This window comes from Colias philodice, chromosome 5, assembly GCF_061535455.1.
Source record: "Colias philodice isolate Cphi_HAF_F1 chromosome 5, ilColPhil1 Martin Lab GWU primary, whole genome shotgun sequence".
Taxonomy (NCBI): Eukaryota; Metazoa; Arthropoda; class Insecta; order Lepidoptera; family Pieridae; genus Colias; species Colias philodice.
This window is the reverse complement of record NC_143090.1, coordinates 6870346-6893629: the sequence shown is the minus strand read 5'-3', so window position 1 is coordinate 6893629 and position 23284 is coordinate 6870346. Positions and strand designations below refer to the sequence as shown.

At 32.4% G+C, this 23284-nt stretch overlaps 1 protein-coding gene across 1 annotated transcript; it reads left to right on the top strand.

Annotated features, from left to right (window-relative positions):
• Nucleotides 1-1260: 1260 nt before the first annotated feature.
• On the top strand, nucleotides 1261-21739 carry LOC149488498 (uncharacterized; the record flags this gene model as incomplete). The annotated part of the gene is made up of 31 exons (XM_089695312.1): nucleotides 1261-2327; nucleotides 2436-2676; nucleotides 2745-2862; nucleotides 4960-5214; nucleotides 6709-7295; nucleotides 7461-7615; nucleotides 8010-8195; nucleotides 8409-8532; nucleotides 8767-8920; nucleotides 9993-10216; nucleotides 10629-10842; nucleotides 13870-14066; nucleotides 14263-14427; nucleotides 14764-14970; nucleotides 15161-15365; nucleotides 15674-15860; nucleotides 15996-16173; nucleotides 16280-16501; nucleotides 16588-16755; nucleotides 16904-17002; nucleotides 17082-17156; nucleotides 17232-17335; nucleotides 17454-17503; nucleotides 17677-17875; nucleotides 17979-18191; nucleotides 18652-18793; nucleotides 19062-19206; nucleotides 19555-19733; nucleotides 19941-20162; nucleotides 20474-20557; nucleotides 21447-21739. Coding segments are annotated over 31 exons (6528 nt in total), but the record flags the coding sequence as incomplete, so codon positions are not given.
• Between the last annotated feature and the right edge of the window lie 1545 nt (nucleotides 21740-23284).

Here is a 23284-nt window from a genome sequence, read left to right as displayed (position 1 = left end):
TATTATTTCATCTACAATGAAATGGTCTCAGTTAAACACTGTTTAAACATGAAGAGCTCACTCTAAAAGCCTTCAGTAGTTAGAATTTGTAAAGTTAACCCACGCTGGCACTGACGTCTGACTGGCCTACGTAATCTTACTTTCAGATTTCGAACAAAGTCACTGCGAAAAGCCAATACCAATAAAATCGTTTTATGACAACATTTTTCACTATTACATTCTGGATTTCCATAAACGCAACATCATTATGCGACCTCGTGCCGCCTACGGCAACTCGCTCGGAGCTAATTATCTAAGCGTTTTAAAACTTGAATTTACGAAGATGGCAATAAAATGGTGCCGCAAATGTGTCCTGGTAAGCAAAAACCTCCAGTCCAGTGAATACTAAGAACGAACTTTCACTAATAGCTGTTGCCTGTTATTGAGAAAAACGCTCGTGGACCTGACATGAGGTTGATATAGCCTTGTCCGCTGAAATACCTAGTTCGTAATTTAAAACTAACTTTTCCTTGATGATGTAATTATTAAGCTATATAATGATTGTTTGGTCCTTGTTGTTTCTAGTTTTTATAATCATGATACAAACAAAGTTACCTGTAATCACTTATTTGCATTATTGTATTGCATTCATAATTTATAATGTTGTTTTTTTTTTCTTATTCGAGCTATAGGTCCTATATCATTTGTACGTACGCCGCGCCGTACATTACTTCCAACATTTAAAAAATCCCTTACATTTCATACTTTCACGATTGTTTTAACCGAATTATGACGAAAGAATTCAGAAACTGTAATTACGAACAATAAGAAATGAAAATAACATCTATTATTTTTTATGTTGGTTTATGTAGGTTGGAGTGCCGTGTGCACATCATGCGTCTTGTGTCCGGCAACCTACGATCTGAGAAAAACATGACATCATGTATGCTGACTTTCGATGGCTTATTCGAAACTTTAAATTGTATGAAAATGGGCAGCGAATGTATACGGAGCGGAGCCTACCAGTATAGTTAATTCTATAGGACTAACCAACTAGATTTATAACCTATGATTATGGTTACTACAGCTGTCAAAGATCATTATTCTTGCGACTATTAGGGTTTCATTTCAAGAATACATATTTTAAAACAACATATTGCAATTATAATGCGTAAGTATGGAGTGCTAGTCATTTACATTTTGGCATTTGGCCATTACAAGTCAGAACATGTTCATACGTGTTTATAGCAGCAATAAGAAAATAATATATCTTTCTCTTAAATAGCTATTAGTGATAGTGGAAACGGATCAAGCCTAGACATTTACAAGTACAGACGTGGCAAGGATAAACATGGAGTTTTTATGAATCCTCTTGTTATCGGACGATATTCTGAAGATGCATCTCAAAACATTTTAATTGAAGTCGATGAGCAGAAACGGCAAAGGAGATATGCCATTTTGCAAGAACCTAAATCAGATATGACTAGCAATCGACTACGTTATTTTCTTCTAATTTACTCTAACCCGATTTGGAATATTTTTATTCTATCCGTGCTATTTATATCATACATGTTCGACACGTGTCTCTATACTTTCCATAAACCGACTGAGAGACCCTTTTGGATTGCAATGTTGTTAATTTGCCTTAACTTGATATTTACTCTTGACGTAAGCGTTATTTTCGGGTTGAAGTTTTTTCAACAATGGCGAAAAACTTTAAACTTAGTGGAACCTAGTACCGAAAGAGTCGTATTAGATATAATTTTGGCAATACCTTATCCTTGTGTTTATTTGATACAATCGGATTTTTTACCTTTTGAGTTTTACGCAATTTCTCCAATAATGGCAACCGTACGTATCTATAGGATTATAGAGTACTCGTATCTAAAATCATCACAGGCCGGTACTAATCAATGGACAACATTCCTAGCTCAATATTTAATCCTATTTTTACTGGCAGTACATACGTGGACATGTGTATGGTTTCTGTTTTCGTATAGATCTTTTGATGTACACAAGATCCGTACATCTTGGGCAAGTGGAGCAGTATATCTTCCAACTGAAACTATTTTGGATTGGCATTTTGTATGCGTTTATTGGTCAGTCATGATTTTAACGACAAATTCCCTAGGAGATCTTTACCCAGTGTCGACATTAGAAAGAATTACAGCTACGTTTGCGATTCTGTTGGGTTTCTTTCTAACAACTATTGTTTTTGTTGGATCATTAACATCGCAATTTATTACAATAACTACCAGGCGTGCGAAGTACGTGCGCAAATTGAAAAAAATACAAAATCATCTACGACTGATAAATATGGATGCTGAAACTACAAAACGAGTTATAAGGTATGTTTATACATAATAAAACAATTAAATTGCAAATATTGTTTACTTTAAAACTATTATATTATATCCAATCAAGATAGCTTGCAAACGAATTATCCAAAATTGTAGGTACTATGAAGATTTGTGGTATCAAAAATCAGGTGTATTCAAGCCAAAACTTCTGAAATTATTACCCGCTCCCTTGCTGATGGAAATTTGTTATGACCTCAATGCTGTACCCTTGTACAGTTCCCTTATATTTCGGAAACTACCAGAACCTTTCTTGAGGAGACTTTCTTTGGCAATGTCACATCAATTCTACCTACCTGGTGATATTGTCTACAATCACAACCAAAATAAGAGCTTCATGGTAAGATTAAATTAACTTAATACGTCAGACTTTTTAAATTATATAATTAATATTAACGTATCCTTTAGATTTGCATAACGAATGGAGTTCTGGAATTACTATCGGATGAGGACGATGAAAGCCCCATGATTTCATTTGCTAAGGGAACATGTATTGGAGAAATATCATTAGTTTTCAACATCCCAGGTCAATTTTAAGATTATCTATACTAATATTGTAGAGAGCAAAGATTCGTACCTACCTGTTTTTTATGTAATAATTGAACCCAAAAACGATTTTATAGATTTATAAATTCTTTGACTTTAGAAAATAAACTATATTTTTACTGAATGACAAACTCGATGAAAAAATAGACGAAGCCGATGCAAGCAGCTAGTACCTAGTAGTAGTACATTTCCACAGTCTACGAAGAACGACATAAAAATTAATTAATAATCTATACACGTGTAAGCGAATAATTATACTTGTGAATTATAAAATGAATATTTTCAAGGAGAATTGACAAAATGTGACCCAACTTCTTAGAACGATTATTTAACCATAGACGATTTTGCGTTTTTTACAAGAAGCTTATATCTTATACACTGGAGATTTCGGTATGAACATTTGACGTGTAACAAGAAAATTGTTGTGTTCTATCACTTTCACACCTAACTTGGTATTGCCACTGTTAATACGAAGTTTTCCCAAGGGTACTATGTAGGCTGTAATATTCTGTGCAAAAGGTTAGTTTTTGTACATGAGTTTGTTGATAAATTGCCAACAACGTCATTCAGAAGCATTGTTGGATGAGACAATTATTATTTATGCTAAATAAAATAAGTATCTGAACCAATTATTAAAAAGCGATACTCTCTGATTATGGGTAGTTACCATAATAAAATTGTAGCAACTCTCACTTTGACAATATGGCATAAGTGTCAAAAAATTGCGTCGCTTCGAATATTTAAGTTAATATTCTTGCGTATTTAATAAATATTTTCCGAATATAAATCATGTATTGCATTGTGAAAAATTGCAGAAGTTTTTGGACACTAAATTCTGGCATAAAATTTCACAGGCAAGTGTATATTTACGCTATTTACAATATTCCTCAATACTCATGCATTTACCTGTTTAGAATCATTTTCATGGCAAAAATCGTCAATTTTATCATCATTTTTAGTAATCAATCATGCTAAATCTTCTATCTATCTTCTTTTCCTAATAATTTCATCATTTTTCAATAAACCAATTTAACAAGTAAGGTAACCATGATGACGAGTTTTTACGGATAGCGAAGAGAAAAATATTGTAATAGTTAACAAAATTATGATGAACATTTAGAACACCATTTCAAAGATTTTTATACTAGTAATGAAACAACGCACGACATCGATATTGCACTCACATGTGGTTTTATGTTTGTTCTTCTTTAACATAGAAATTAATAGTTCTTTTAACTTACCAAATTTTTTTTGTTTTACTTATTTCAGCTTTCCAAAAATGAAATTAAAAGAATAAATGGCTGTCCATAGTGCCTATCAAGGGTAAAATTTATCAACATGCCAGAATATGCAGTTTGCATTTTAAGCCTGAGGATTACGGTCCAGAAAAAAAAATACCTTTTGAAAAGTGCTATACCTTTTTATTTACCACATTCTTGTTACTGCGTCTCAACTGTGGATAAAGTAATTTTAATTATATTATAATTAACCACCATGAAACCATTAGTAACCGTAAGTACAGCTCCTGAAAGACATACGAATTTCTGAGAACTGTAATATCGTTACCACACATCAACACTAGCGATGCAACTCTCCCTTTGGAATATTGAAAAGTTTTAGACTGAAGCTTGAGTAACCAAAACGATGTTTTAATGTATGTAGCACTCATTTTAATTAAAAAATCGTAGTATGAGATCAAAAGTTATCAAGCGTTATTTAAAACTATCATTCTCTACCAATTAAAATGGTATGTACCTATAAAGATGATAATTATTCATGTAAGTTGACCAGTAATATTATAATATAAATACTGTTAAAAATATATGTCGTTATTATTTATAGACCATGATTTTTAGTTTTTTTTATTTCGAAAAATCCTGAATATACAAACCAGTGTGGTCACCCACAGAAAGAGACAAAAAACAACACTGACGTCATTCAAGGTTATATTTTCTTGTGACAAGTTAATGGTCATAGTGCAATCTCCAGTGTATTAGATATAAGCTTCTTGGTTTTTTACAAGCTGTAAGTGATAAAATAAAAGGCTAACGGAGACATTTCCTTCCTTTTTTTACAGCAAGATGCACCGTTAAGGCAGCGACGTATGTAGAGTGCCAAGTACTTAATCACACTGATTTCATCAGAATCATGATTACATATCCAGATTTGATATTACAAATTCGAAGCGAAATTTGTGAACGAATTAACAGAAGTCATTCTAGGAAACAAAGGCAGTGTTCCAACACTGCTTTAAGTTTAAATGTATACGCATCGAAAGATTTGAAGAAGAGCAGCATTAAATGTTTGAAAGATAAGTTGAGATACATGCAAGGTAAGTTTTTTTGGGAATACCCAATCCAAACGCAATCTATGGTTAAGATATTAAAAAAACGGAAATATGTTTATACTAATGTATAAAATTTTATTGGAAAACTTAATATTTAAGTATAAAATAGTTGTATAAGTAGACAACAAAAAATGTGGTATCTAGCAACTAAAAATCGATATCAAATATAAATAAGATAAAACAGGAATTAAAAACAACAAATTACAGAATCAAGCATGATTGCTATATTAAATATTAGACTGGGGTCTTTGAAAATAATGAAAAGATAAAAAAAATCGCAGTCGGATGAAACCCATTAGAAAAGGAGGGGAATATGATAAAAATGTAAGGAAAAATAAATTACGGTCAATCCGAGTTCGGGAAGCGGGAGGGGGGAGCTTTTAAGATAAAAAAATGGTTTCTCTCGATTTCCGACAAAACTACAAGTCCTATAGAAAAAAGTTCAATGGCAAAGTTGTAGGTAATTAAAAGTTCTACAACTTTTGTATTCACAATTTTTTCACATAACCTCAAAATTTAGGTGAAAAATTCAAAAAACCAAGTTTTTGGTCTTTTATTTCTATCTACTTCAAAATTTATTTTTTTTCTACGAAATTTGGTGGAAACTTACTTTATTATGTCCCAAATACACTGTAATTTATTTGATTGAAAATATTTATTTTTTCGCCTTATTTTGAATTAATACCAAAAAAACAACCTAATTTTCAATCGAAAAGTCACCCGTCAAAATATCAGCTTTTTTCAAAAACTTGGGGTGCCTTTTATTCATTGAAATCTCTACTTTCATATGGTGTAAAAAAAATAAACACTACCATAGTAAATGTTCTCAGGAAATGCATACAAACAGTGTGATAATGAGCTTTTACTAAATCAGGCACACTTCTTGAACTCTATATCTTCTCTTGTATCGGCTTTTCGGTAATATTTCAAAAGAAAAATAATTATCCGTTCTAAGTTTAATATTTTACAGCATATTCAAAAGCAAAATGATGTCGATAAAAACATTTCAGGTAGTTCGAGAATTTTGAAGTAGATAGAAATAAAAGACCAAAAACTTGGTTTTTTGAATTTTTCACCTAAATTTTGAGGTTATGTGAAAAAATTGTGAATACAAAAGTTGTAGAACTTTTAATTACCTACAACTTTGCCATTGAACTTTTTTCTATAGGACTTGTAGTTTTGTCGGAAATCGAGAGAAACCATTTTTTTCTCTTAAAAGCTCCCCCCTCCCGCTTCCCGAACTCGGATTGACCGTAATTTATTTTTCCTTACATTTTTATCATATTCCCCTCCTTTTCTAATGGGTTTCATCCGACTGCGATTTTTTTTTGTTTCAAAAATTATCTACTCTAGTCTATATTGATATATTAAATATTGATTTAATGTACAATGCTATTGGGTGTGCTTGGAAAATTACAAACATTACTCATGTTATTGAAACTTTAAACAACGATAGCGTTTATGACTCGACATTTGCAGGTTTTACAGAAATAAATAGTCTCCAAGACGGTGACGAGCTTGACGAAAGCTGTTTAGACCTCTATATTCTTTCTGAACATGTAAAAAAAAGAACGTCATTATTCACCTGTGTTGGTGCTAAATTTCCTTGGATATTGGAAGCAGACTGTCATCTTGTAAAATATTGGCAATTATACATGCTTTTCATTGTATTCTACATTTGCCTCGTCTACCCATTCTTCATTGGATTTGAAAGAGAATTTCCATCTGGCATGTTTTTTTACACAGAGATATGTATAACGATATCGTTGATGTTAAATGTAATCATGTCAGTCGTGACTGCAGTAAAAACTAAGAAAAAATACATAAAAAACTTTGTTTCGATATTGAATTACCGTATGAATACACTCGGGTTCTACATGGATTTAGTTGCGTTGATACCTTTTGAATTCGTTGTCATGATACATTCGACTGTCGGATATATGGACACTTACAGAAATCATTTATTTTACTTGTGTAAAGGCATCAAACTGTGTCTCGTTTGGAGAATATCAAGTTTCTTCGAAGAGTTGGAGAAAAAAGTGTCGACTAATTCAATTATAGTTAAGGTATTAAACATTACGTTAAATTCCTTGATATTTACAATTAATAAAGACGCGCCATGTTTATTTTTAGAGTTTATTGCTTCTTCAATTTGCTTATAATATCTCAAATGTTTCATAAGGATAAACAAAAAGTTACTGTAAATATTATTGTTATCACTACGTTTTCAGATTGCAAAATATTGCGTCTACATCAGTTTGTTATGCTATTGGTCGGGGGTAATCTTGTATATGGAATCTTGCTTCGTGAATAGATGCTCGCAACATTCGTGGTTCGCTAGGGCTTTGATTTGGGAAGATCAAAGAAGTGGCGTAACGTCTACCAAGTATGCGTTCTGAAATTTCACGTTGTTCTAGCAATTCAATTTGCGAGATTGGATATTATAAAAACAATTTAATAAAAACTTGAACCAATATTTGCTTTTCTAATGGGATTTTTTTAATTGGGGGTAACAATTTAAAATTTGAATTTTAAAGCAAACCATTTTTAAATACTTACTCAATTCCTTTACCGATATCTATTGTTACACAAACCTTCGTTTTCACATTGGATATTTTAATGTTTAATCAAGCATATCCTAATAATAATATAATAATATCATAATAATTTAATTTTAAGGCAAATTAAATCAAGACATTTAGAGATATAAGAAATTTAATCATGAAAGTAAATTAAATAATTACTGAATTATATTTAATAATTTCCATGTTTTGTTTCAGAACCAAGTATCACGTTCTGACGTCAATTTATTTCGCAACTACCATTATTTTGTCTGTTGGTTATGGAGATTTCACACCGGGAGACGAACACGATATGGGCTTTGTTGCATTTCTAAGTCTCTTTGGAGTTTTGTTAACTGGATATTGTGTTTCCGAGTTTTCGGCGGTAGTCACACATTGGTCGAGGTTAAAGACATGTTTAAAATTGAAATTAGCCCTTTTTTGTTTTGTTTAGCGTTTTGACAGTGAATGTATTTTAAAGTTATATCTAATTTTTTTATTTATATTCCTAATGTATAATTTAAGTAGAATTTATTATATTGGTTTAATAATATACGTACCTATAGGAACAATATTTTTGCGGATCTTATTCAAATAAATGTAAATATTTTTTTACAGAACGAAAACAGCGTTTTTAGAAGTGATTATCACAATTGACAGGTTTATGAAGGAAAATAATATGCATCAGGCAATAAAGTCGAGAATAATGGCATTTTATGAACTGCAGTGGCAATATAATTCGGTAAAGATTATTATAAGATCTTTCACATTAAACGTGAGATTAGCTTCCCATAAATTTCAAATTTTATCCAAGCTTTCTAAAAACACTTTTTGAAAACACTTAATTTTTAAATGCTTCCGAAAATGGACAAAATTTTATAAAATTATCTTAATAAACATAATTAGCGGTAGTTTTGCTTAAGAAGTTAACTGAAGTTACTCTAAGAATTTAAGTATGACATATATTTTATCATAGGGAGTGGAGTTAACAGACGAAAGCTGGTTAAAGAACACAGTAGTGCCTTCAGAGTTGAGAAAGAAAGTGCTTCATCAGGCGCGGTTCAAGACGCTAACTTCAATTAGATTCTTTCAAGTCAAAAATAAAGCTTACATTCATACGTTAACAGAAAGTTAGTATTTATGAATGGAAGATATACCTATTGGTATTAGGTCTTTTACACATGAAGCGATCGTTCTTGTATGTTTTCTTAGAAATATTTTTAGGGTTTAAGTAGTTTATAGACGCAAACTGATATTTTTTAAATTAATTCTGAATTAACTTTAAACTAAATTGTCTATTAAATACTACGTAGGTACGTCATTTAAATTTTTGCCTGGAATTGTATCTACTTAAAGACATTAAACAATAATACGATCATCCTCAAACCATAATAATTTTAGCATCTATGTAGGTTTAAACTTTAAAGCATAAATCAAAGATTAATGACCAAATCTATCTTCGTTGCGTCGTGCGAAAGTCGTTTACGTTTCCTTTGTTGTAATGGAAATGTTTAGACACTGAGAACTGCATACAAAAAGGGCATTATTTCAAATGTCCAAGATGTGAACGCTCAATGCGTATATCGCCTTGGCTAGGACAGCCAATCATTGGGGTGTAACACGCTTCACACGCTCGACCTATTTGTGTCAATTATGCGCACGCCGCCAGCTAATTACCGACTGGTGTATGATTCAAAAACTAACGTTGAAAGCAAGATGTTTACTGGTACTGATTTTATATTAATTAGAATAACAAAACGAGCTATGACAGCGTTGTCAGTTAGCCCATTCATTTATTTTTGTTGCAAAGCGTGTAAGATTCTGTGAAGCAATTTCGAATGTGTCCCTCGGGTAAATTCACGGCAAGGTACATCTGTCTTACTTATTGATTTTGCTGTAAGATTATTTGGATAATAAACATACGTATTTGTTGAACTCTCCATATTGCTACTTAGAAACTAGTGCAACTAGGAAACATAAGTACATAATCATTTTCTTGGAATAGGATGGATACCTACCTAGATGGTTATGTATCTTACTACGCTTGCTTTCAATAATGAGGACGAAAACTAATTATATTTTAAATGCAACATCATCTTACATAGTAACTTTTCATAACTTCCCTTCCCCATAAATTGCAATCACGATTTCCTAACAATTTCTTCCAATCACTATAAAAGAGTTTAAATCTTTGTTCTCTAGGTGCAAGGGACATAATACTGCCGCCGGGTGAAATAGTTTACTACGGAGGTACAGTTACGCGGGAGCTGTATATAATCGAAAGCGGTTACTGTCTCGTCACATCTAAGGAGATGCGAGAAACAAGGAGAGAGCGTGTCATTGGCCCGGGGAACCATCTGGGCCTGCTGGTACTGTTGTACGGCGTTCCCGCTGTTAGCACTGTGATCACTTTAACACATTGCAAAGTAAGCATTGTATAGCTTAAAGCAATTTTATTGTTTAGATTTTACACAGAATTTAAAAGCGTTTTCAATATTTTTTTCTGATTATTTTTCGTACTGCGATTGTGTATGATCTATAAGCATAAATAAAGTCTATCAGACATTGAGAAGTTAAAAATTAATGGCAGTTATAAGTATTTTATGATGCCGATGGAAGCAGCAAGTGGAAGTTATATGTATTAATTTTATATTTTTGATGAATGACTATGAAAATAGTTTTAAAGATATATAATATTTTATATTATGTTTAAGTTCGAACTATATGGTTGAAATGAAGCTATACTAGGAATCGTATACGAAAGTGGTGTTCAGTAAACACCGAGTGACCTACCAATTTTACAGTTAAGCAATTAACACTGCACGGTTAAAATTTCAGCTTATTAGCATCAGTCACTTCGCGTATACATCAGCGCTAAACTTATTCCCTGACATGAAAGAACATGAAGGTTTATTAACCCCTGAAGAACTTCTAAGTATTGAACAGCAAGCGAAGTCGCAAAATACCGAAGCCTATTTGAAGCATTACAACGTTCTCGTTGGAAAACGGCTAACTAGCAGGATAACTAGTGTCTTACATGACTTTTTTAATGGTGAGTTATGTAGTTATTAAAATTTTAATACGAAGATATCTAAGTCTGGCATGATTTTGCTTAGATTTTTTCTGCTCTGAGTCTATGTGCTTTTTGGATTGAACCTGTCATTGAATGCTTGTGTAATTTTCTTAAGGGCTTGGTCTAGTAGTGCAAACAAATGCATCCTGTCATCCTATATGTAAATAATACAAATGTACTAAGGGAAAGTTGCTCCACTTAATTTTTAAAAATTAAATCATTCGTATAATTTAATATTCGTAATAAGTACCAAAAATGACAATTTGAAACAATTTTCGTGAAAATTACACCGGGTGATTTTTTTTTATCAGTACACAAAATTTGCGAATACTTTCTATTGATATCTTCAACTTCATGTTTATATAACTGATCAACTTTTACAAAGAAATTTGGACGAAATATAAAAAAAATAAGCTTTCCATACAAAATGCATAACTCTATACATTTTTTTCGACCTAAGTTTCTTAGTGAAAGTTGTTCAGTTTAACTAATAAAACGGATAAACAAATTTTGTATTTAATAAAAAAAATGTAATGTTTGTGTTAAAAAATTATAAAATAGAAAAATACGCAAATGAAAACAAAAGATATTTATTTCTGACTAGCTTCCGCCCGCGACTCCGTCCGCGCGGATGTCAGTCTTCGCGTCGTCTACAGATTTATTATATTATGTATAATATATAGATTTATATTGATAAACCTAATAAATCTTTTGCTAGCATTCTGATGCTTTATCGGTTGCACTGGATTTATCTCTTTTTTTTCAATCGCTTGAATGATATAGGATGGGTCCTTGATGGGCATCGAATGCTGAAGTCTCGAATCAATCAATTCTGACAGTAGGCAATTTATGTAAAATCCAATAATGGTCCATCATTTTATTTTGCCTAAACGTTACATACTTTTTTATATATTCTATTTTATATATTCTATTTTTAACGAATGATTCACTCCAGTCTAAACAGCAAATAAGCAGACTTCTGCTTCTGCAACGTTTAGTTGTCCCTGAATTTGGAAAAAATAGTCATGATTCTTATCTATGACAAAAGTGTTATTTTTTGCATTGTATTTCAAATATTAAATTTTTTTTAACCGCATCTTCCGCATTCATGTCTTTTGCCGGAATTAGACATTTAACTTCTACTAGTCCCATTTTCCCTTTTTGATATGGGAGTGTATAAAGTAAATTTTTTAGATATTTTTCGTTATACTTTTAAAAAGTTATTATTGTCATTTTGCTCATTAGGTAAAGTAATTTCGATATCAGTTTTAAGTTTTTTGATACCTGCAATAATAACGTCATAATCGCCTGCACATACTTATCGATTACACCCTGTATACAATCCACCATCCACATTCATAATGTTTTCCTGTCCTCCTCTCCTTTACGCTGTTCACCGATACATTTTAAATGAGTAAATCTGCTACCACTGAAGGATGTTTCATTGTGATCAGCAAATTTTCACCACTGTTGTCGATTATTTGTTTTTCATTTTTAATCAGCAATTGGGAATCATCAGTTTTGTTTTTTGCAGATTGGTGATGTACCCTAACAATACGTCGAAAAGGGAAAGCATCAACGAATTATCGTTTTCGTCCTCTTTTTTTATTCTTCGCGTCTCTGTTACTTGTGTTTGTTTAGTTCTCAACCCCACTGAATTTTGATGATGTGATGATAATCCATTCGTTTTAATATTGGTACTTAGAGTTTTTTGGTAGTTTTGTAGTTAGACTAAACTAGAAATGGTGGACTAAATTTGTCAGCGCGTCTGTAAGATCAGAATATAAAACCAACATCCTGTATTTAAGTTACAAAATTAATAATCAAACAACATGCCGCTACGTTGAAAATGACTAGAAGAAAAAATTAAAACACCTCGGATCAATTTTGGAGTAAACAAATCATTTTCCCCGTATGGGGATTTCCCCGGATGAACTTGGGAAGTTCAAGTTCTCAATACAAGTTTATATTATATTTCGTATTTCTCAAACGAAAAATAAACATTTTTGGAACTTCAAAAAAATTATATTATAAGAAAATTTATGAGCTTACTTTAGTTTTAAAGAAATATACATCCCTTTACTGACACCCCGTAAAATAAAGAAATTGTTGCCAATCACCTTTGCAATCTATTTGGTTTCATTAACTTTATGTTCGAAGATAATTTTTTATCTAGTAGTTACACGCGTATTTTTTTCGTTTATTTTCCATATCGAAATCAAATGTTTAAAAATACGAATATTTGCACAAAACTAAGATAAAAATAATCAATTAACAAAAATATTAAATTTAATGAAGTAGAGCAACTTTCACTTCGGTATGAAGGAAAATCGAGCGTAGAGCACACGTCAGAACGCTCCGGCCCAAGGAGCGCGACTAAAGAAATTCGCTAGGATTTTTCATTATTATTTTAAATATTTTTTTAATATTTAAAGAATTATCAAAATTCAAAAAAAAAATTTTTAAAGGATTAATACTCATTGGTCTTCAACCAACTCGAATAAATTAATGGAAAAAATAACTTTTAGCAGTATTTATCAATCGATTTTGTAAGGCAAAAAATGGGAAATTTAATGAATTTATAACGCTCTAATTAAGAAAATCATAAGTTTTTCGGCAATTGTATTCAGCAGTTTTTAATAACGACTATATAAGGATAATAATGCGCTGATCAGATTATGTAAATTGTAATCGGTTGCAACGTAGTGAGTGCACAAACTTAGCTCGAAATGATTTTGGGGGAAAGAGACTTATCTTGAAGGCCTGATTAAGGTAACATAAAGTAACTTTATAAATGTGAAAAAATTCACGCGCATTGCGTATATAACACTAATTGATAAACAAGAAAAAAAAATTCAGTTTATCATTTCATTAGCCGGGAAAAAATTGTCAAATAACTTGTTGAAAACGCAATTTTGCTAGACTGCAGCCTTAAGAAAACTATTCTGTAACATTCTTCAAATACTATTAATTAATATACTTTAAAAAATCTGTAAATTATTTCAGATTCGTTTATAAATGTCAAAGAATATTATAAAAAACGGGATGAAAGTTATTGCAAATCGTTTCAACAGTTTGACATTTTGAATAATATATCACCGTACTTGTTGATGCCGATTGTTATTAAGCCTGATGGTATTTTTCTTAAAGTATGGGCTTTTGTAAGAGTCATAACGGCCTACCTTCTATGTTTACTTATTCCAGTAAGTTTTATATTTTTATGATCATTATTGTGACCAACAGTTGGTTATGGAATATTATTCGTATAATCATATTATTGTCTTGTATTACTAGTACACAAGCACAATTTAAGTTTTCGTTATTAGACATCTTCCTATATTGTTAAACTTTTACAAGTTAGTAGCTACTCGAATATTTCTCACTGCTTCCCTTTTCTAGATAGTTGTATCAATGGCCCCAACATGTGGCAACTTCAATATAACAATAGTGGTGTTGGAGACAATTTGTTACATCGATATTTACTTAATGCTACATGTAGCTTACTACGGCTCGAAGAATCAACTAATCTACCACCCTTATTTGACTGCGAAAAATTATTTATGTGTACGTAAGTAATATTTTTATATCTCTGATAAAGCTGAATATAGACATTCTTGTCGTAACTTAGATTAGGAAATAAGAATTGAAAAGTAAAGAAAGTGCTTTATCACTCTGGATGCCATTTACTTTCCTATTCGCAACGTCAATAATTCTGTAACGCTGAAAAAATCCGTTATGGTTGTTCCTTGAACTAGACAAAAAAATCTGACACTAACCAAACATTTGTTTTCCAAATGCTTAACTGATACAAAAGTTAAGAATTTACTGTAGCGATTCAAAACCCAATCACACCGTAATAAAGTCACCGTAATATTTGTTTTAACGTTCACAATTTTTCAGAAATCATTCGTGATTGACATTTTGACTTGCTTTCCATGGTATTTGCTTTGGAAGCTATTTATCCCGAAGCACAATGAAATGCATACTGAAGAAGATCACGCACTGAATCCTCATCTATACCACTGTATTCTGAGGATGATTAACATTTTGCAAATCTATAAACTGTATGTAGTTTTTTGGGCAGAATCGATTGGCGCTTTAAAGCGGGTAACTATCTGCTGTTTTTTTTATAATTTACGAATTGGAAAAAAGACCAATATACATATTTACTTTCTTCATATCATTTTAGAATTTTAGAATTTTGAATGTTTAGATACAAGGAGGAACGAAATTATATTCAGTTTTCCTATCTTTTTTTCTACTTCGTTGATTGCATTTTATCTAAATATATTTTCAGGCATACCTAATGAGCGTGGTTCAGTTCCTTCTATTGACGTTATTCTTTCTGAATCTCTTCGCTTCCATCCTCATAACAATGTCCTGTCGATTTATAGTCGCTTACGATCAAGAAGACTTCATCAGGCGTTTGAATAACCACACAGTTACAGGACCTTTCATGGACACTGTTTTTAACCCTGGAGGAAATATGGTTTGTCAATTAGGTAATTATTATGTCATACGAAACCATCGATGTTCGTTGGAATGCAATCATGCCTACTGATACTTTTTTATGTTTAAGTTAATGAGTAGGTATTGAGAGGTGGATTTCTTTTTATGAAATACTACACGACACAAAAATTTTACAACAGGTTGTAATTACCAGCAGTAAAAAATTCAAAACTTTTTATAACATTGGTCACGAAAGTAGGAAATCGATTCGAATGTGGTTGTATTAAATAATTATTTTGAATTAGAGTACAACAATATTAATCATTTTTTTAAAGTGATCAAAACATTGAATCATTTAAAGGTTCTTGGATAGACAGCGCAAAGATTTTCAAAGACAAATACCTAACGCCGACCAAAGTATACCTCTTGAGTTACTATTGGTCGGCCACAAGTTTCACCGGCGCCGGTTTCGGTGACATCACTGCTCAAGATACCGCCCACATGGTCCTGTCCATTTGCATCAACGTACATGGCGTTTTGTTTTTCGGGTGGGTTGATTTTATTAACTGCCACTTCTTGTATCTCCTTTATTGGACATAGCTTTATACGACGGCTGTCTCCATTAAATGGCATTAATATTTTACAAATCTGTTTATATTTATTTTTATTTATAACTCTTTCAGATACGTTTACGCCCGCATAGCCTCTTTAAAAGCAATGGCTGATCAAGTCATAACAAAATTTCAAGAGGATCTCAAGCATTTAGATTTATTTCTGAACAGAGAAAAGGTTCCATTTGTCTTGAAAAAATCGATCATTGACTATTGGAAATATCAATGGAAAAGGACAGGCGGTTGGTCGGTATGTCAAAGTGTAATAAGCTTTAATATGCAGCGACATTAACGACCGGTATCATTTCGGCAATTACAACGAAAAAACTTATGTGTAACTCGTTATCCTTATTTAGCATCAAAAAATATTGGGTAAACTGCATGCCAACTTAAATGAAGACGCAGTTTTATACATGTATGAGAAGACGCTGCGTGAAATACCGTTATTTGAAGATGTCGAGTATTCATTCTTCAGAGCTTTCGCAAAGAAACTTAAGGAGCGGTATTTCCAAAAAGGATACATGATAATCAGATCTAATGAGGTCATCAGAAATATGTACATCATTTATCGCGGCAAGGTAACAAACTAAAATACATACTTTGTGCAGCGGCGGCATAATTATAGTAATGCGTTCTGCTTGACATTTTTATTTTGTATAAACAGGTAGACATAATAACAGACGATAATGAGGTGGAAGCCTGTATGGGTCCTGGTGGTATATTTGGCAATATTCGAGGATTATCAAAATATTTAACCAAGTCAAATATACTAGCGTCAAGAAATTTAGATTTATTATACATCGAAGGACATGAATTTTTTACACTTCTAAAGGTTTAATAAATAATAATTATCTTTTATATTTTCATGATTTACCCGATCCCGACAATTAACAACTACAAACAGATCTATTCTATAAATAAATTAATCGTCATAATTCCCATTTTCATTAGTCTATAACTTTTCAACATTCCTTTTTTAGAGTTATCCTTCGGTATTAAGAAAAGTGAAATATTCCGTCGATTCTGCGCCTAAAGATTACGTTTTGCCAACAATGTTATCGGAGAGAACAAGTTTGGAAGTAAGTTAACCGCCTACATCCATATGAAATACATTAATTGCGCAAGACATATCGCAAATTATTTCTATATTCGTTTCAGCTTGAGTCGTATCCGTTGACGTATGAGGCGGATGAAGACGAGGATGATGAAATAGAACCGAATATATTTTTAGAAGTAAACTACTTACTTATTAATGTTTGTACATATAGAAGGATCAGTTACGTACAATTTAATCTCATATTTTAACAGAGTCCAGATAAAAGTATTGCTGAATCTCATGGTTCAAGATCGATAGCTTCCGGATACAATGCGGATTATATTTCGGCTATTACGTTAATATTTATGCCTCATAGGTAAGTGACGTATTCAGCTCATATTGTATCTGATTTTTCTTTTAACTCCCTTTTGTTATCGTCATCCGTTAGTAAACACACAATGAAATATATTCATGACTAAATTCTCTCTCCTAAGGTGGTTTCGCAGCAGTATAATTCCGGATAGTAAATGGGTTACATTCGTTGGTAAATTGAAACTATTTTATATTTGGATATTTTTAAATACTTCTAATGATGTAACAAATGTAATTAGTTATTACAAATTGCCAGTGCAATATCCATTAAGAATTTTATTACAAATTAAATCAAATGATTCGCTTCATTACGGAAATAAATTATGAAATAATTTAAACTTTCAGATTATCTTATTCTAACAATGGCGTATGCAGACTTCATGATTTTAGTGTATCAAATGGCGTTTTTATCAAACTCGTACTTTTTTTACATTTGCGTAGTGTTCGATGTAATTTTTATTTACAAATCATTCCTTGATGTTCATAGCGGTTATATGAATAGATACGGCGAATATGTTTTGAATCCCAGAAAAGTACGACACATGTAAGTAGCTATGTTTACACTGCCGTTACATTTTATTTATGTTCGAGTTATTAATACATATATGCTTTTATAATACATAATGTATTAAACGTTTAATTTAAAGGTATTTTTCCAAGATATATCTCCGTCGACGAGATTTTCTAGCCAACCTGCCTCTATCATATTTGGCATTTGCAATGAACCTTTCTCCGACGATGCAAAATGCTTTATTCTGCTACCTCCGGACCCCACAACTCTTCCGAATAACGTATTTGTTCACATATCGTCAACATAGAAAAATAAATGTAGGATCGGCAAATTTATTATTGAAACTTGCGTGAGTGTACCCCTTATTTACAGATAGAAATAAAAATATTGACAAATAAGATCTGCCCACACGGCGATACGAATCGCTTTCGGTTGAGTCACATTACACAAAGGTTTATTAAGCATTAAATACATATAAGGCAACAGTAAATTAAATAAGTATTACAAAAGTACTATAACTAATCGGGCGCAATAGCTTCAGCACTGATTGGTATGAATAAAGTAGGTGTAGCGTTATTATTTAAAGATACCTAAATTATATATCTACCTATCATTAATTTTGAAACATATCTTGATTGAATACAACCGCCGATGATAAGAAAGTAGTTGATACCTTTGCTTAACACAAATCAAATCTTTACAATTTACATATGTACCTACCTACTAAAAGACGATCAACATGACATACACACATACATCTATCGAAGCAATCTTTTCCCAACGCAATTTACATAACATTTTCCTACTAGGACAATCGCTATATGGGCATCGATACTATCTCACATAAACGCGTGTTTGTTTTTCAAATTGTCTTGCCTCACACCTGTCCACTGCACGTCCGCTAACTGGATGTCGAAGCCTGAATTAAATCTACGTGCTAAATATGCAGAGGTAAAACGATTTCGCAAGTTATAGATTTACCTACCATCATTATCTTTGTAATAATAACATGGAGATTAAAAAGAAGTTAACTTAGAGGAGATTTCGCCACTTTTTAACATTTGTATTGAAGACTTTATAGCTCATAATATTGCAAGAATCAATTGCGAATCCTACTCAGTAGTTACATGAAGGTAGAAGGCGATTTACTAGCGAATTTCACATTGTAAAATAACTTTCATTTTATAAACCAATCCATTTTACGTTTTTTTTATTGCAGAAAAACTTTTTCCCCCTCTACGTGGCCTCCCTATGGTACATAATAAATTTGCTTACAATCACTGGCACCGGAGACGTGTCCTCCCAAAATGATTTCGAAGTCATCGAGACCGTTATTATAACTATTGTTATAAAGTTCTGCACAGGTTAAGGTTTTTCAGTTCTACAATTCAATTCAATTGCAACCAAAACATAATATGCAAATAATTTAAAAATCAATTTTACTCTTTGCACTTTGGAATTGCACCTTCCACTTTTTCGTTGAAGCTGTAGGCCATCTCCGAGATGGTTCACTTGATTATTATTTATCTGTGTTGTATTGAGTAGGAATGTGATCAGTGTTTATAATGAGATCAAGATATGGAAACACATACCATTACATAGCATCTTCGCTGTTTTAGTTTTCTACAACTTCATTACTGAGAATTTCTTCATATATAAGTAATTGTTACGAATGCGGTTATACTATTATGGTACTTTTATTATTCTTGTAGGACTCCTGATATCCGAAATGTCAGCACTTATAACCGCACATTCATCCTCCCGTATCGCTTATGATGAGGGTATAAACGAATTGCGAGATGGTCTCAGAGATACCGATTTGAGTGACCATCAAATGAACAAAATGTGGGACTATGTCCGTGAACTGTGGAGCAGGCAACAAGGAAGACAGGTAATTAAAAGACCAATACTAAACTATGTATTTTGGGGCACAATGAATATTTAGCTACGTATATGTTTAATTTTTCATCCTCTAATGAGAATCAAAAACAAAGTAAACAACAACATAGCAAAATGAAAATAATCTCTTATGTATTTCGGACAATAATATCGGTCTTTTATGGGATAATTCTCAGTAATAATGACTAATATTTCTCAGATGCCGAAATTAGTCTCGAAGCTTCCATTCCGCCTCCGCTGTCAAGTAATGCAAGCGGTATATGGGAGCCACATTCGAGAGTCCGTCATATTCAGTAAGACTGACGACGATTTCAAACGAATGCTGTGTATGTGGCTGAGGCACTGTGTATTCTTCCCTGGGAACTATATTGTCCAATGTGGAGATGCTGATCAGTGCATTTACTTTATACATAGGGGAGAGGTACTTTATTGAAAATTATTCATGCAATTTTATTCCTTATCCGATTATGCTTAAATGGTACAGCTAAAATAATGTTATACGTAATACCAACTGGACCCTATAACTGCACATGCATGGTTCCCGGGTAAAAAGTAGCCTACGTTCTTATCAAGAGTTCCATAGACACAACAACAGAATTTAAAGTGTTTTTAAAGAAACAAACATTCATCCTGGTATCACAATCTATGCTTAAATATGATGCGAATAATGTATGCGTAACATAACAAACGGAATAATGTATGCGTATTCTGAACAAATGGTATTATTTTAAGGTAGAAGTGTTAACTGTACATCCAAATATGACTGAATCCATCTACGATATTCTTGGTCCCGAAGACAGTTTTGGTGTTGCTCAGGTATTATAATTTATATACTAAAATACCTCTAATATTCCCCTTGATTGCGTTTAAGGGCAAATTCGAGCAAGGGAACAAAAAATTTTTACTTTTATAAATAAAAATGGTGATAGATATGATTTCCATTCCTAAGTATCTATGCTAAAAATCAATACAGCTAGTTAAACTAACATAACTAAAAATAAAACCGGCCAAGTGCGAGTCGGGCTCGCGCACAAAGGGTTCCGTAGCAGCAAATATAATAAATTACAGTTAAATCAACCTATCTCAAAAACTATAAGAGATACTTTGATCAAACCAAAAATCGTTGAAAGAGTTAATTAGCATGCATCACCTCTATTTTTTTTAGAATTTTATACCCCGTAGTTATAAAAATAGAGGGGGGGGGACATACTTTTTACGACTTTGAGAGCTGATATCTCAAAAACCGTTCACTTTAAGAAAAATGTTTTTTAGAAAACTTTATATCATTTTAAAAGACCTTTCCATTGATACCCCACACGGGTATGTACATCGAAAAAAAAAATTTCATCCCTCAGTTACATGTATGGGGGGCCCCACCCCCAATTCTTTTTTTTACTATTTAGTGTCATATTTTTGTAGCGGTTCATACAACACATATTCCCATCAAATTTCATCACTGTAGTACTTATAGTTTCCGAGTAAATCGGCTGTGACAGACGGACAGACGGACAGACGGACAGACGGACATGACGAAACTATAAGGGTTCCGTTTTTGCCATTTTGGCTACGGAACCCTAAAAAATACTCTCTTGTCTTAATTTGATCTACTTGAATGTTTTGGTTATTAATTCATAATTAACCATGAGTTTTATATTCCAAACCATCAATTCAATATTCACTAATTAACTGATACACTTTTTTTCAGGGCTTATTTGTTGGTGTTTCACATCATTTCTCTTTTCGAGCAAGAACTATCGTCGACATTGTCTATTTAAAATTAGACGAATGGAAGTATTTACTAGATTTCTATCCTAAATCTGCAAAATTAGTACAAAGAAAAGTAGAAAATGTATATCTAGCAATTTAATTTTATGTTTAATTTTATTAAAATAATTTTCATTTAAAACTAATTTTACATTTTTTTGTTAAGCATTGACAATCTAGTTTTATAAATATACTAACTATGATATTATATTGTATTTGCACTTTTATATAACATAGATAAGTATACGGGGCATTTCACGCGAAGCGGACACAGATTTCAGGGTCAGGTTTCAGATTTCGGTTATATTTTAATATGTTACACCTATACAGGGTGTCCCAAAAAGTAGTGATATACTGAAGCTGGGAGGTAGAGGACCTAGAGGGCTATCCGAATCACCCCCATGTATGTTATGCGATTTTTCGTATTTTCGGAGTTATGACGTTTTTTTCAATTTTTCGCCTATCGCCAAGTACGATAAGATTTTCACTCATGGTGACGTCAATTATTGCGGAAGATGCTTGATTTTTTTTTGTGTGCTAAGCTGAAAGATCGGCCAATTCAGTATGGTAACATTTACAATCGTTAGATCTTTGAATGGAATAAAAAAAAACATTAAATGCCAAGAAAGATAAAATTACCCAGTATGTTCACCACTTCAAGGGCCCGTAAAAAAATAAAATCACATAAAAAAGTTTTCCGTTTGGCTTTTAGAAACTTGCTCTATCTATCAGGTAGCTACCCTGAAAATTTCATTTTAATATTCAGAAGGCTTCAATCGAAAAATTGAAATCTAAATTTGGTAAGTGCAAAAATTGAATTAACATGATGATTAATAAAAACAAATTAAAACCAATAACAAGGTGTTTAATTACCAGAAATTTTTAAAATGACCCCGCTGTTGCTCAGTGTAAGTGCGACATCACCCTAAAAAGTTGTCTTTTAAATGTCTGAATGCCCTTTTATCCTTTTTAATGGTTTCTTCTGCTACTATGAATTTCCGGGTTATTTCGTCCACATTGTGGCAGTCTCTCGGCTTTGTAGTATCCACACGGAAAAAATCAATGGGGTTTATGTCCGGGGACCGTGGAGGCCAGGCTAAAGGGCAATTAAGATACCCTGAAAGATGGAATGGTCGTTGCAGCCTGCGCATGCGCTGGTGACGCCTGCCTCCACGGTCTCTCGACCTAAACCCCATTGATTTGTTTCAATGGGGATACTAAAAAGACCTCGGCTACATGAGAGAATGCCACAATTTGGACGAAATAACCCGGAAATTCATAATAGCAGAAGAAACCATTAAAAATGATAAAAGGGCATTCAGACATTTAAAAGACAACTTTTTACAGTGATGTCGCACTTGTACTGAGCAACAGCGGGGTCATTTTAAAAATTTCTGGTAATTAAACACCTTGTTATTGGTTTTAATTTGTTTTTATTAATCATCATGTTAATAAAATTTTTACACTTACCATATTTAGATTTCAATTTTTCGATTGAAGCCTTCTGAATAATAAAATGAAATTTTTAGGGTAGCTACCTGATGGATAGAGCAAGTTTTTAAAAGCCAAACGGAAAACTTTTTTATGTGATTTTATTTTTTTACGGGCCCTTGAAGTTGTGAAAATACTGGGTTATATTATCTTTCATGGCATTTAATTCTTTCTTTTATTCCATTCAAAGATCTTACGATAGTAAATGGTACCATACTGAATTGGCCTATCTTTCAGCTTAGCACACAAAAAAAATCAAGCATCTACCGCAATAATTGACGTCACCAT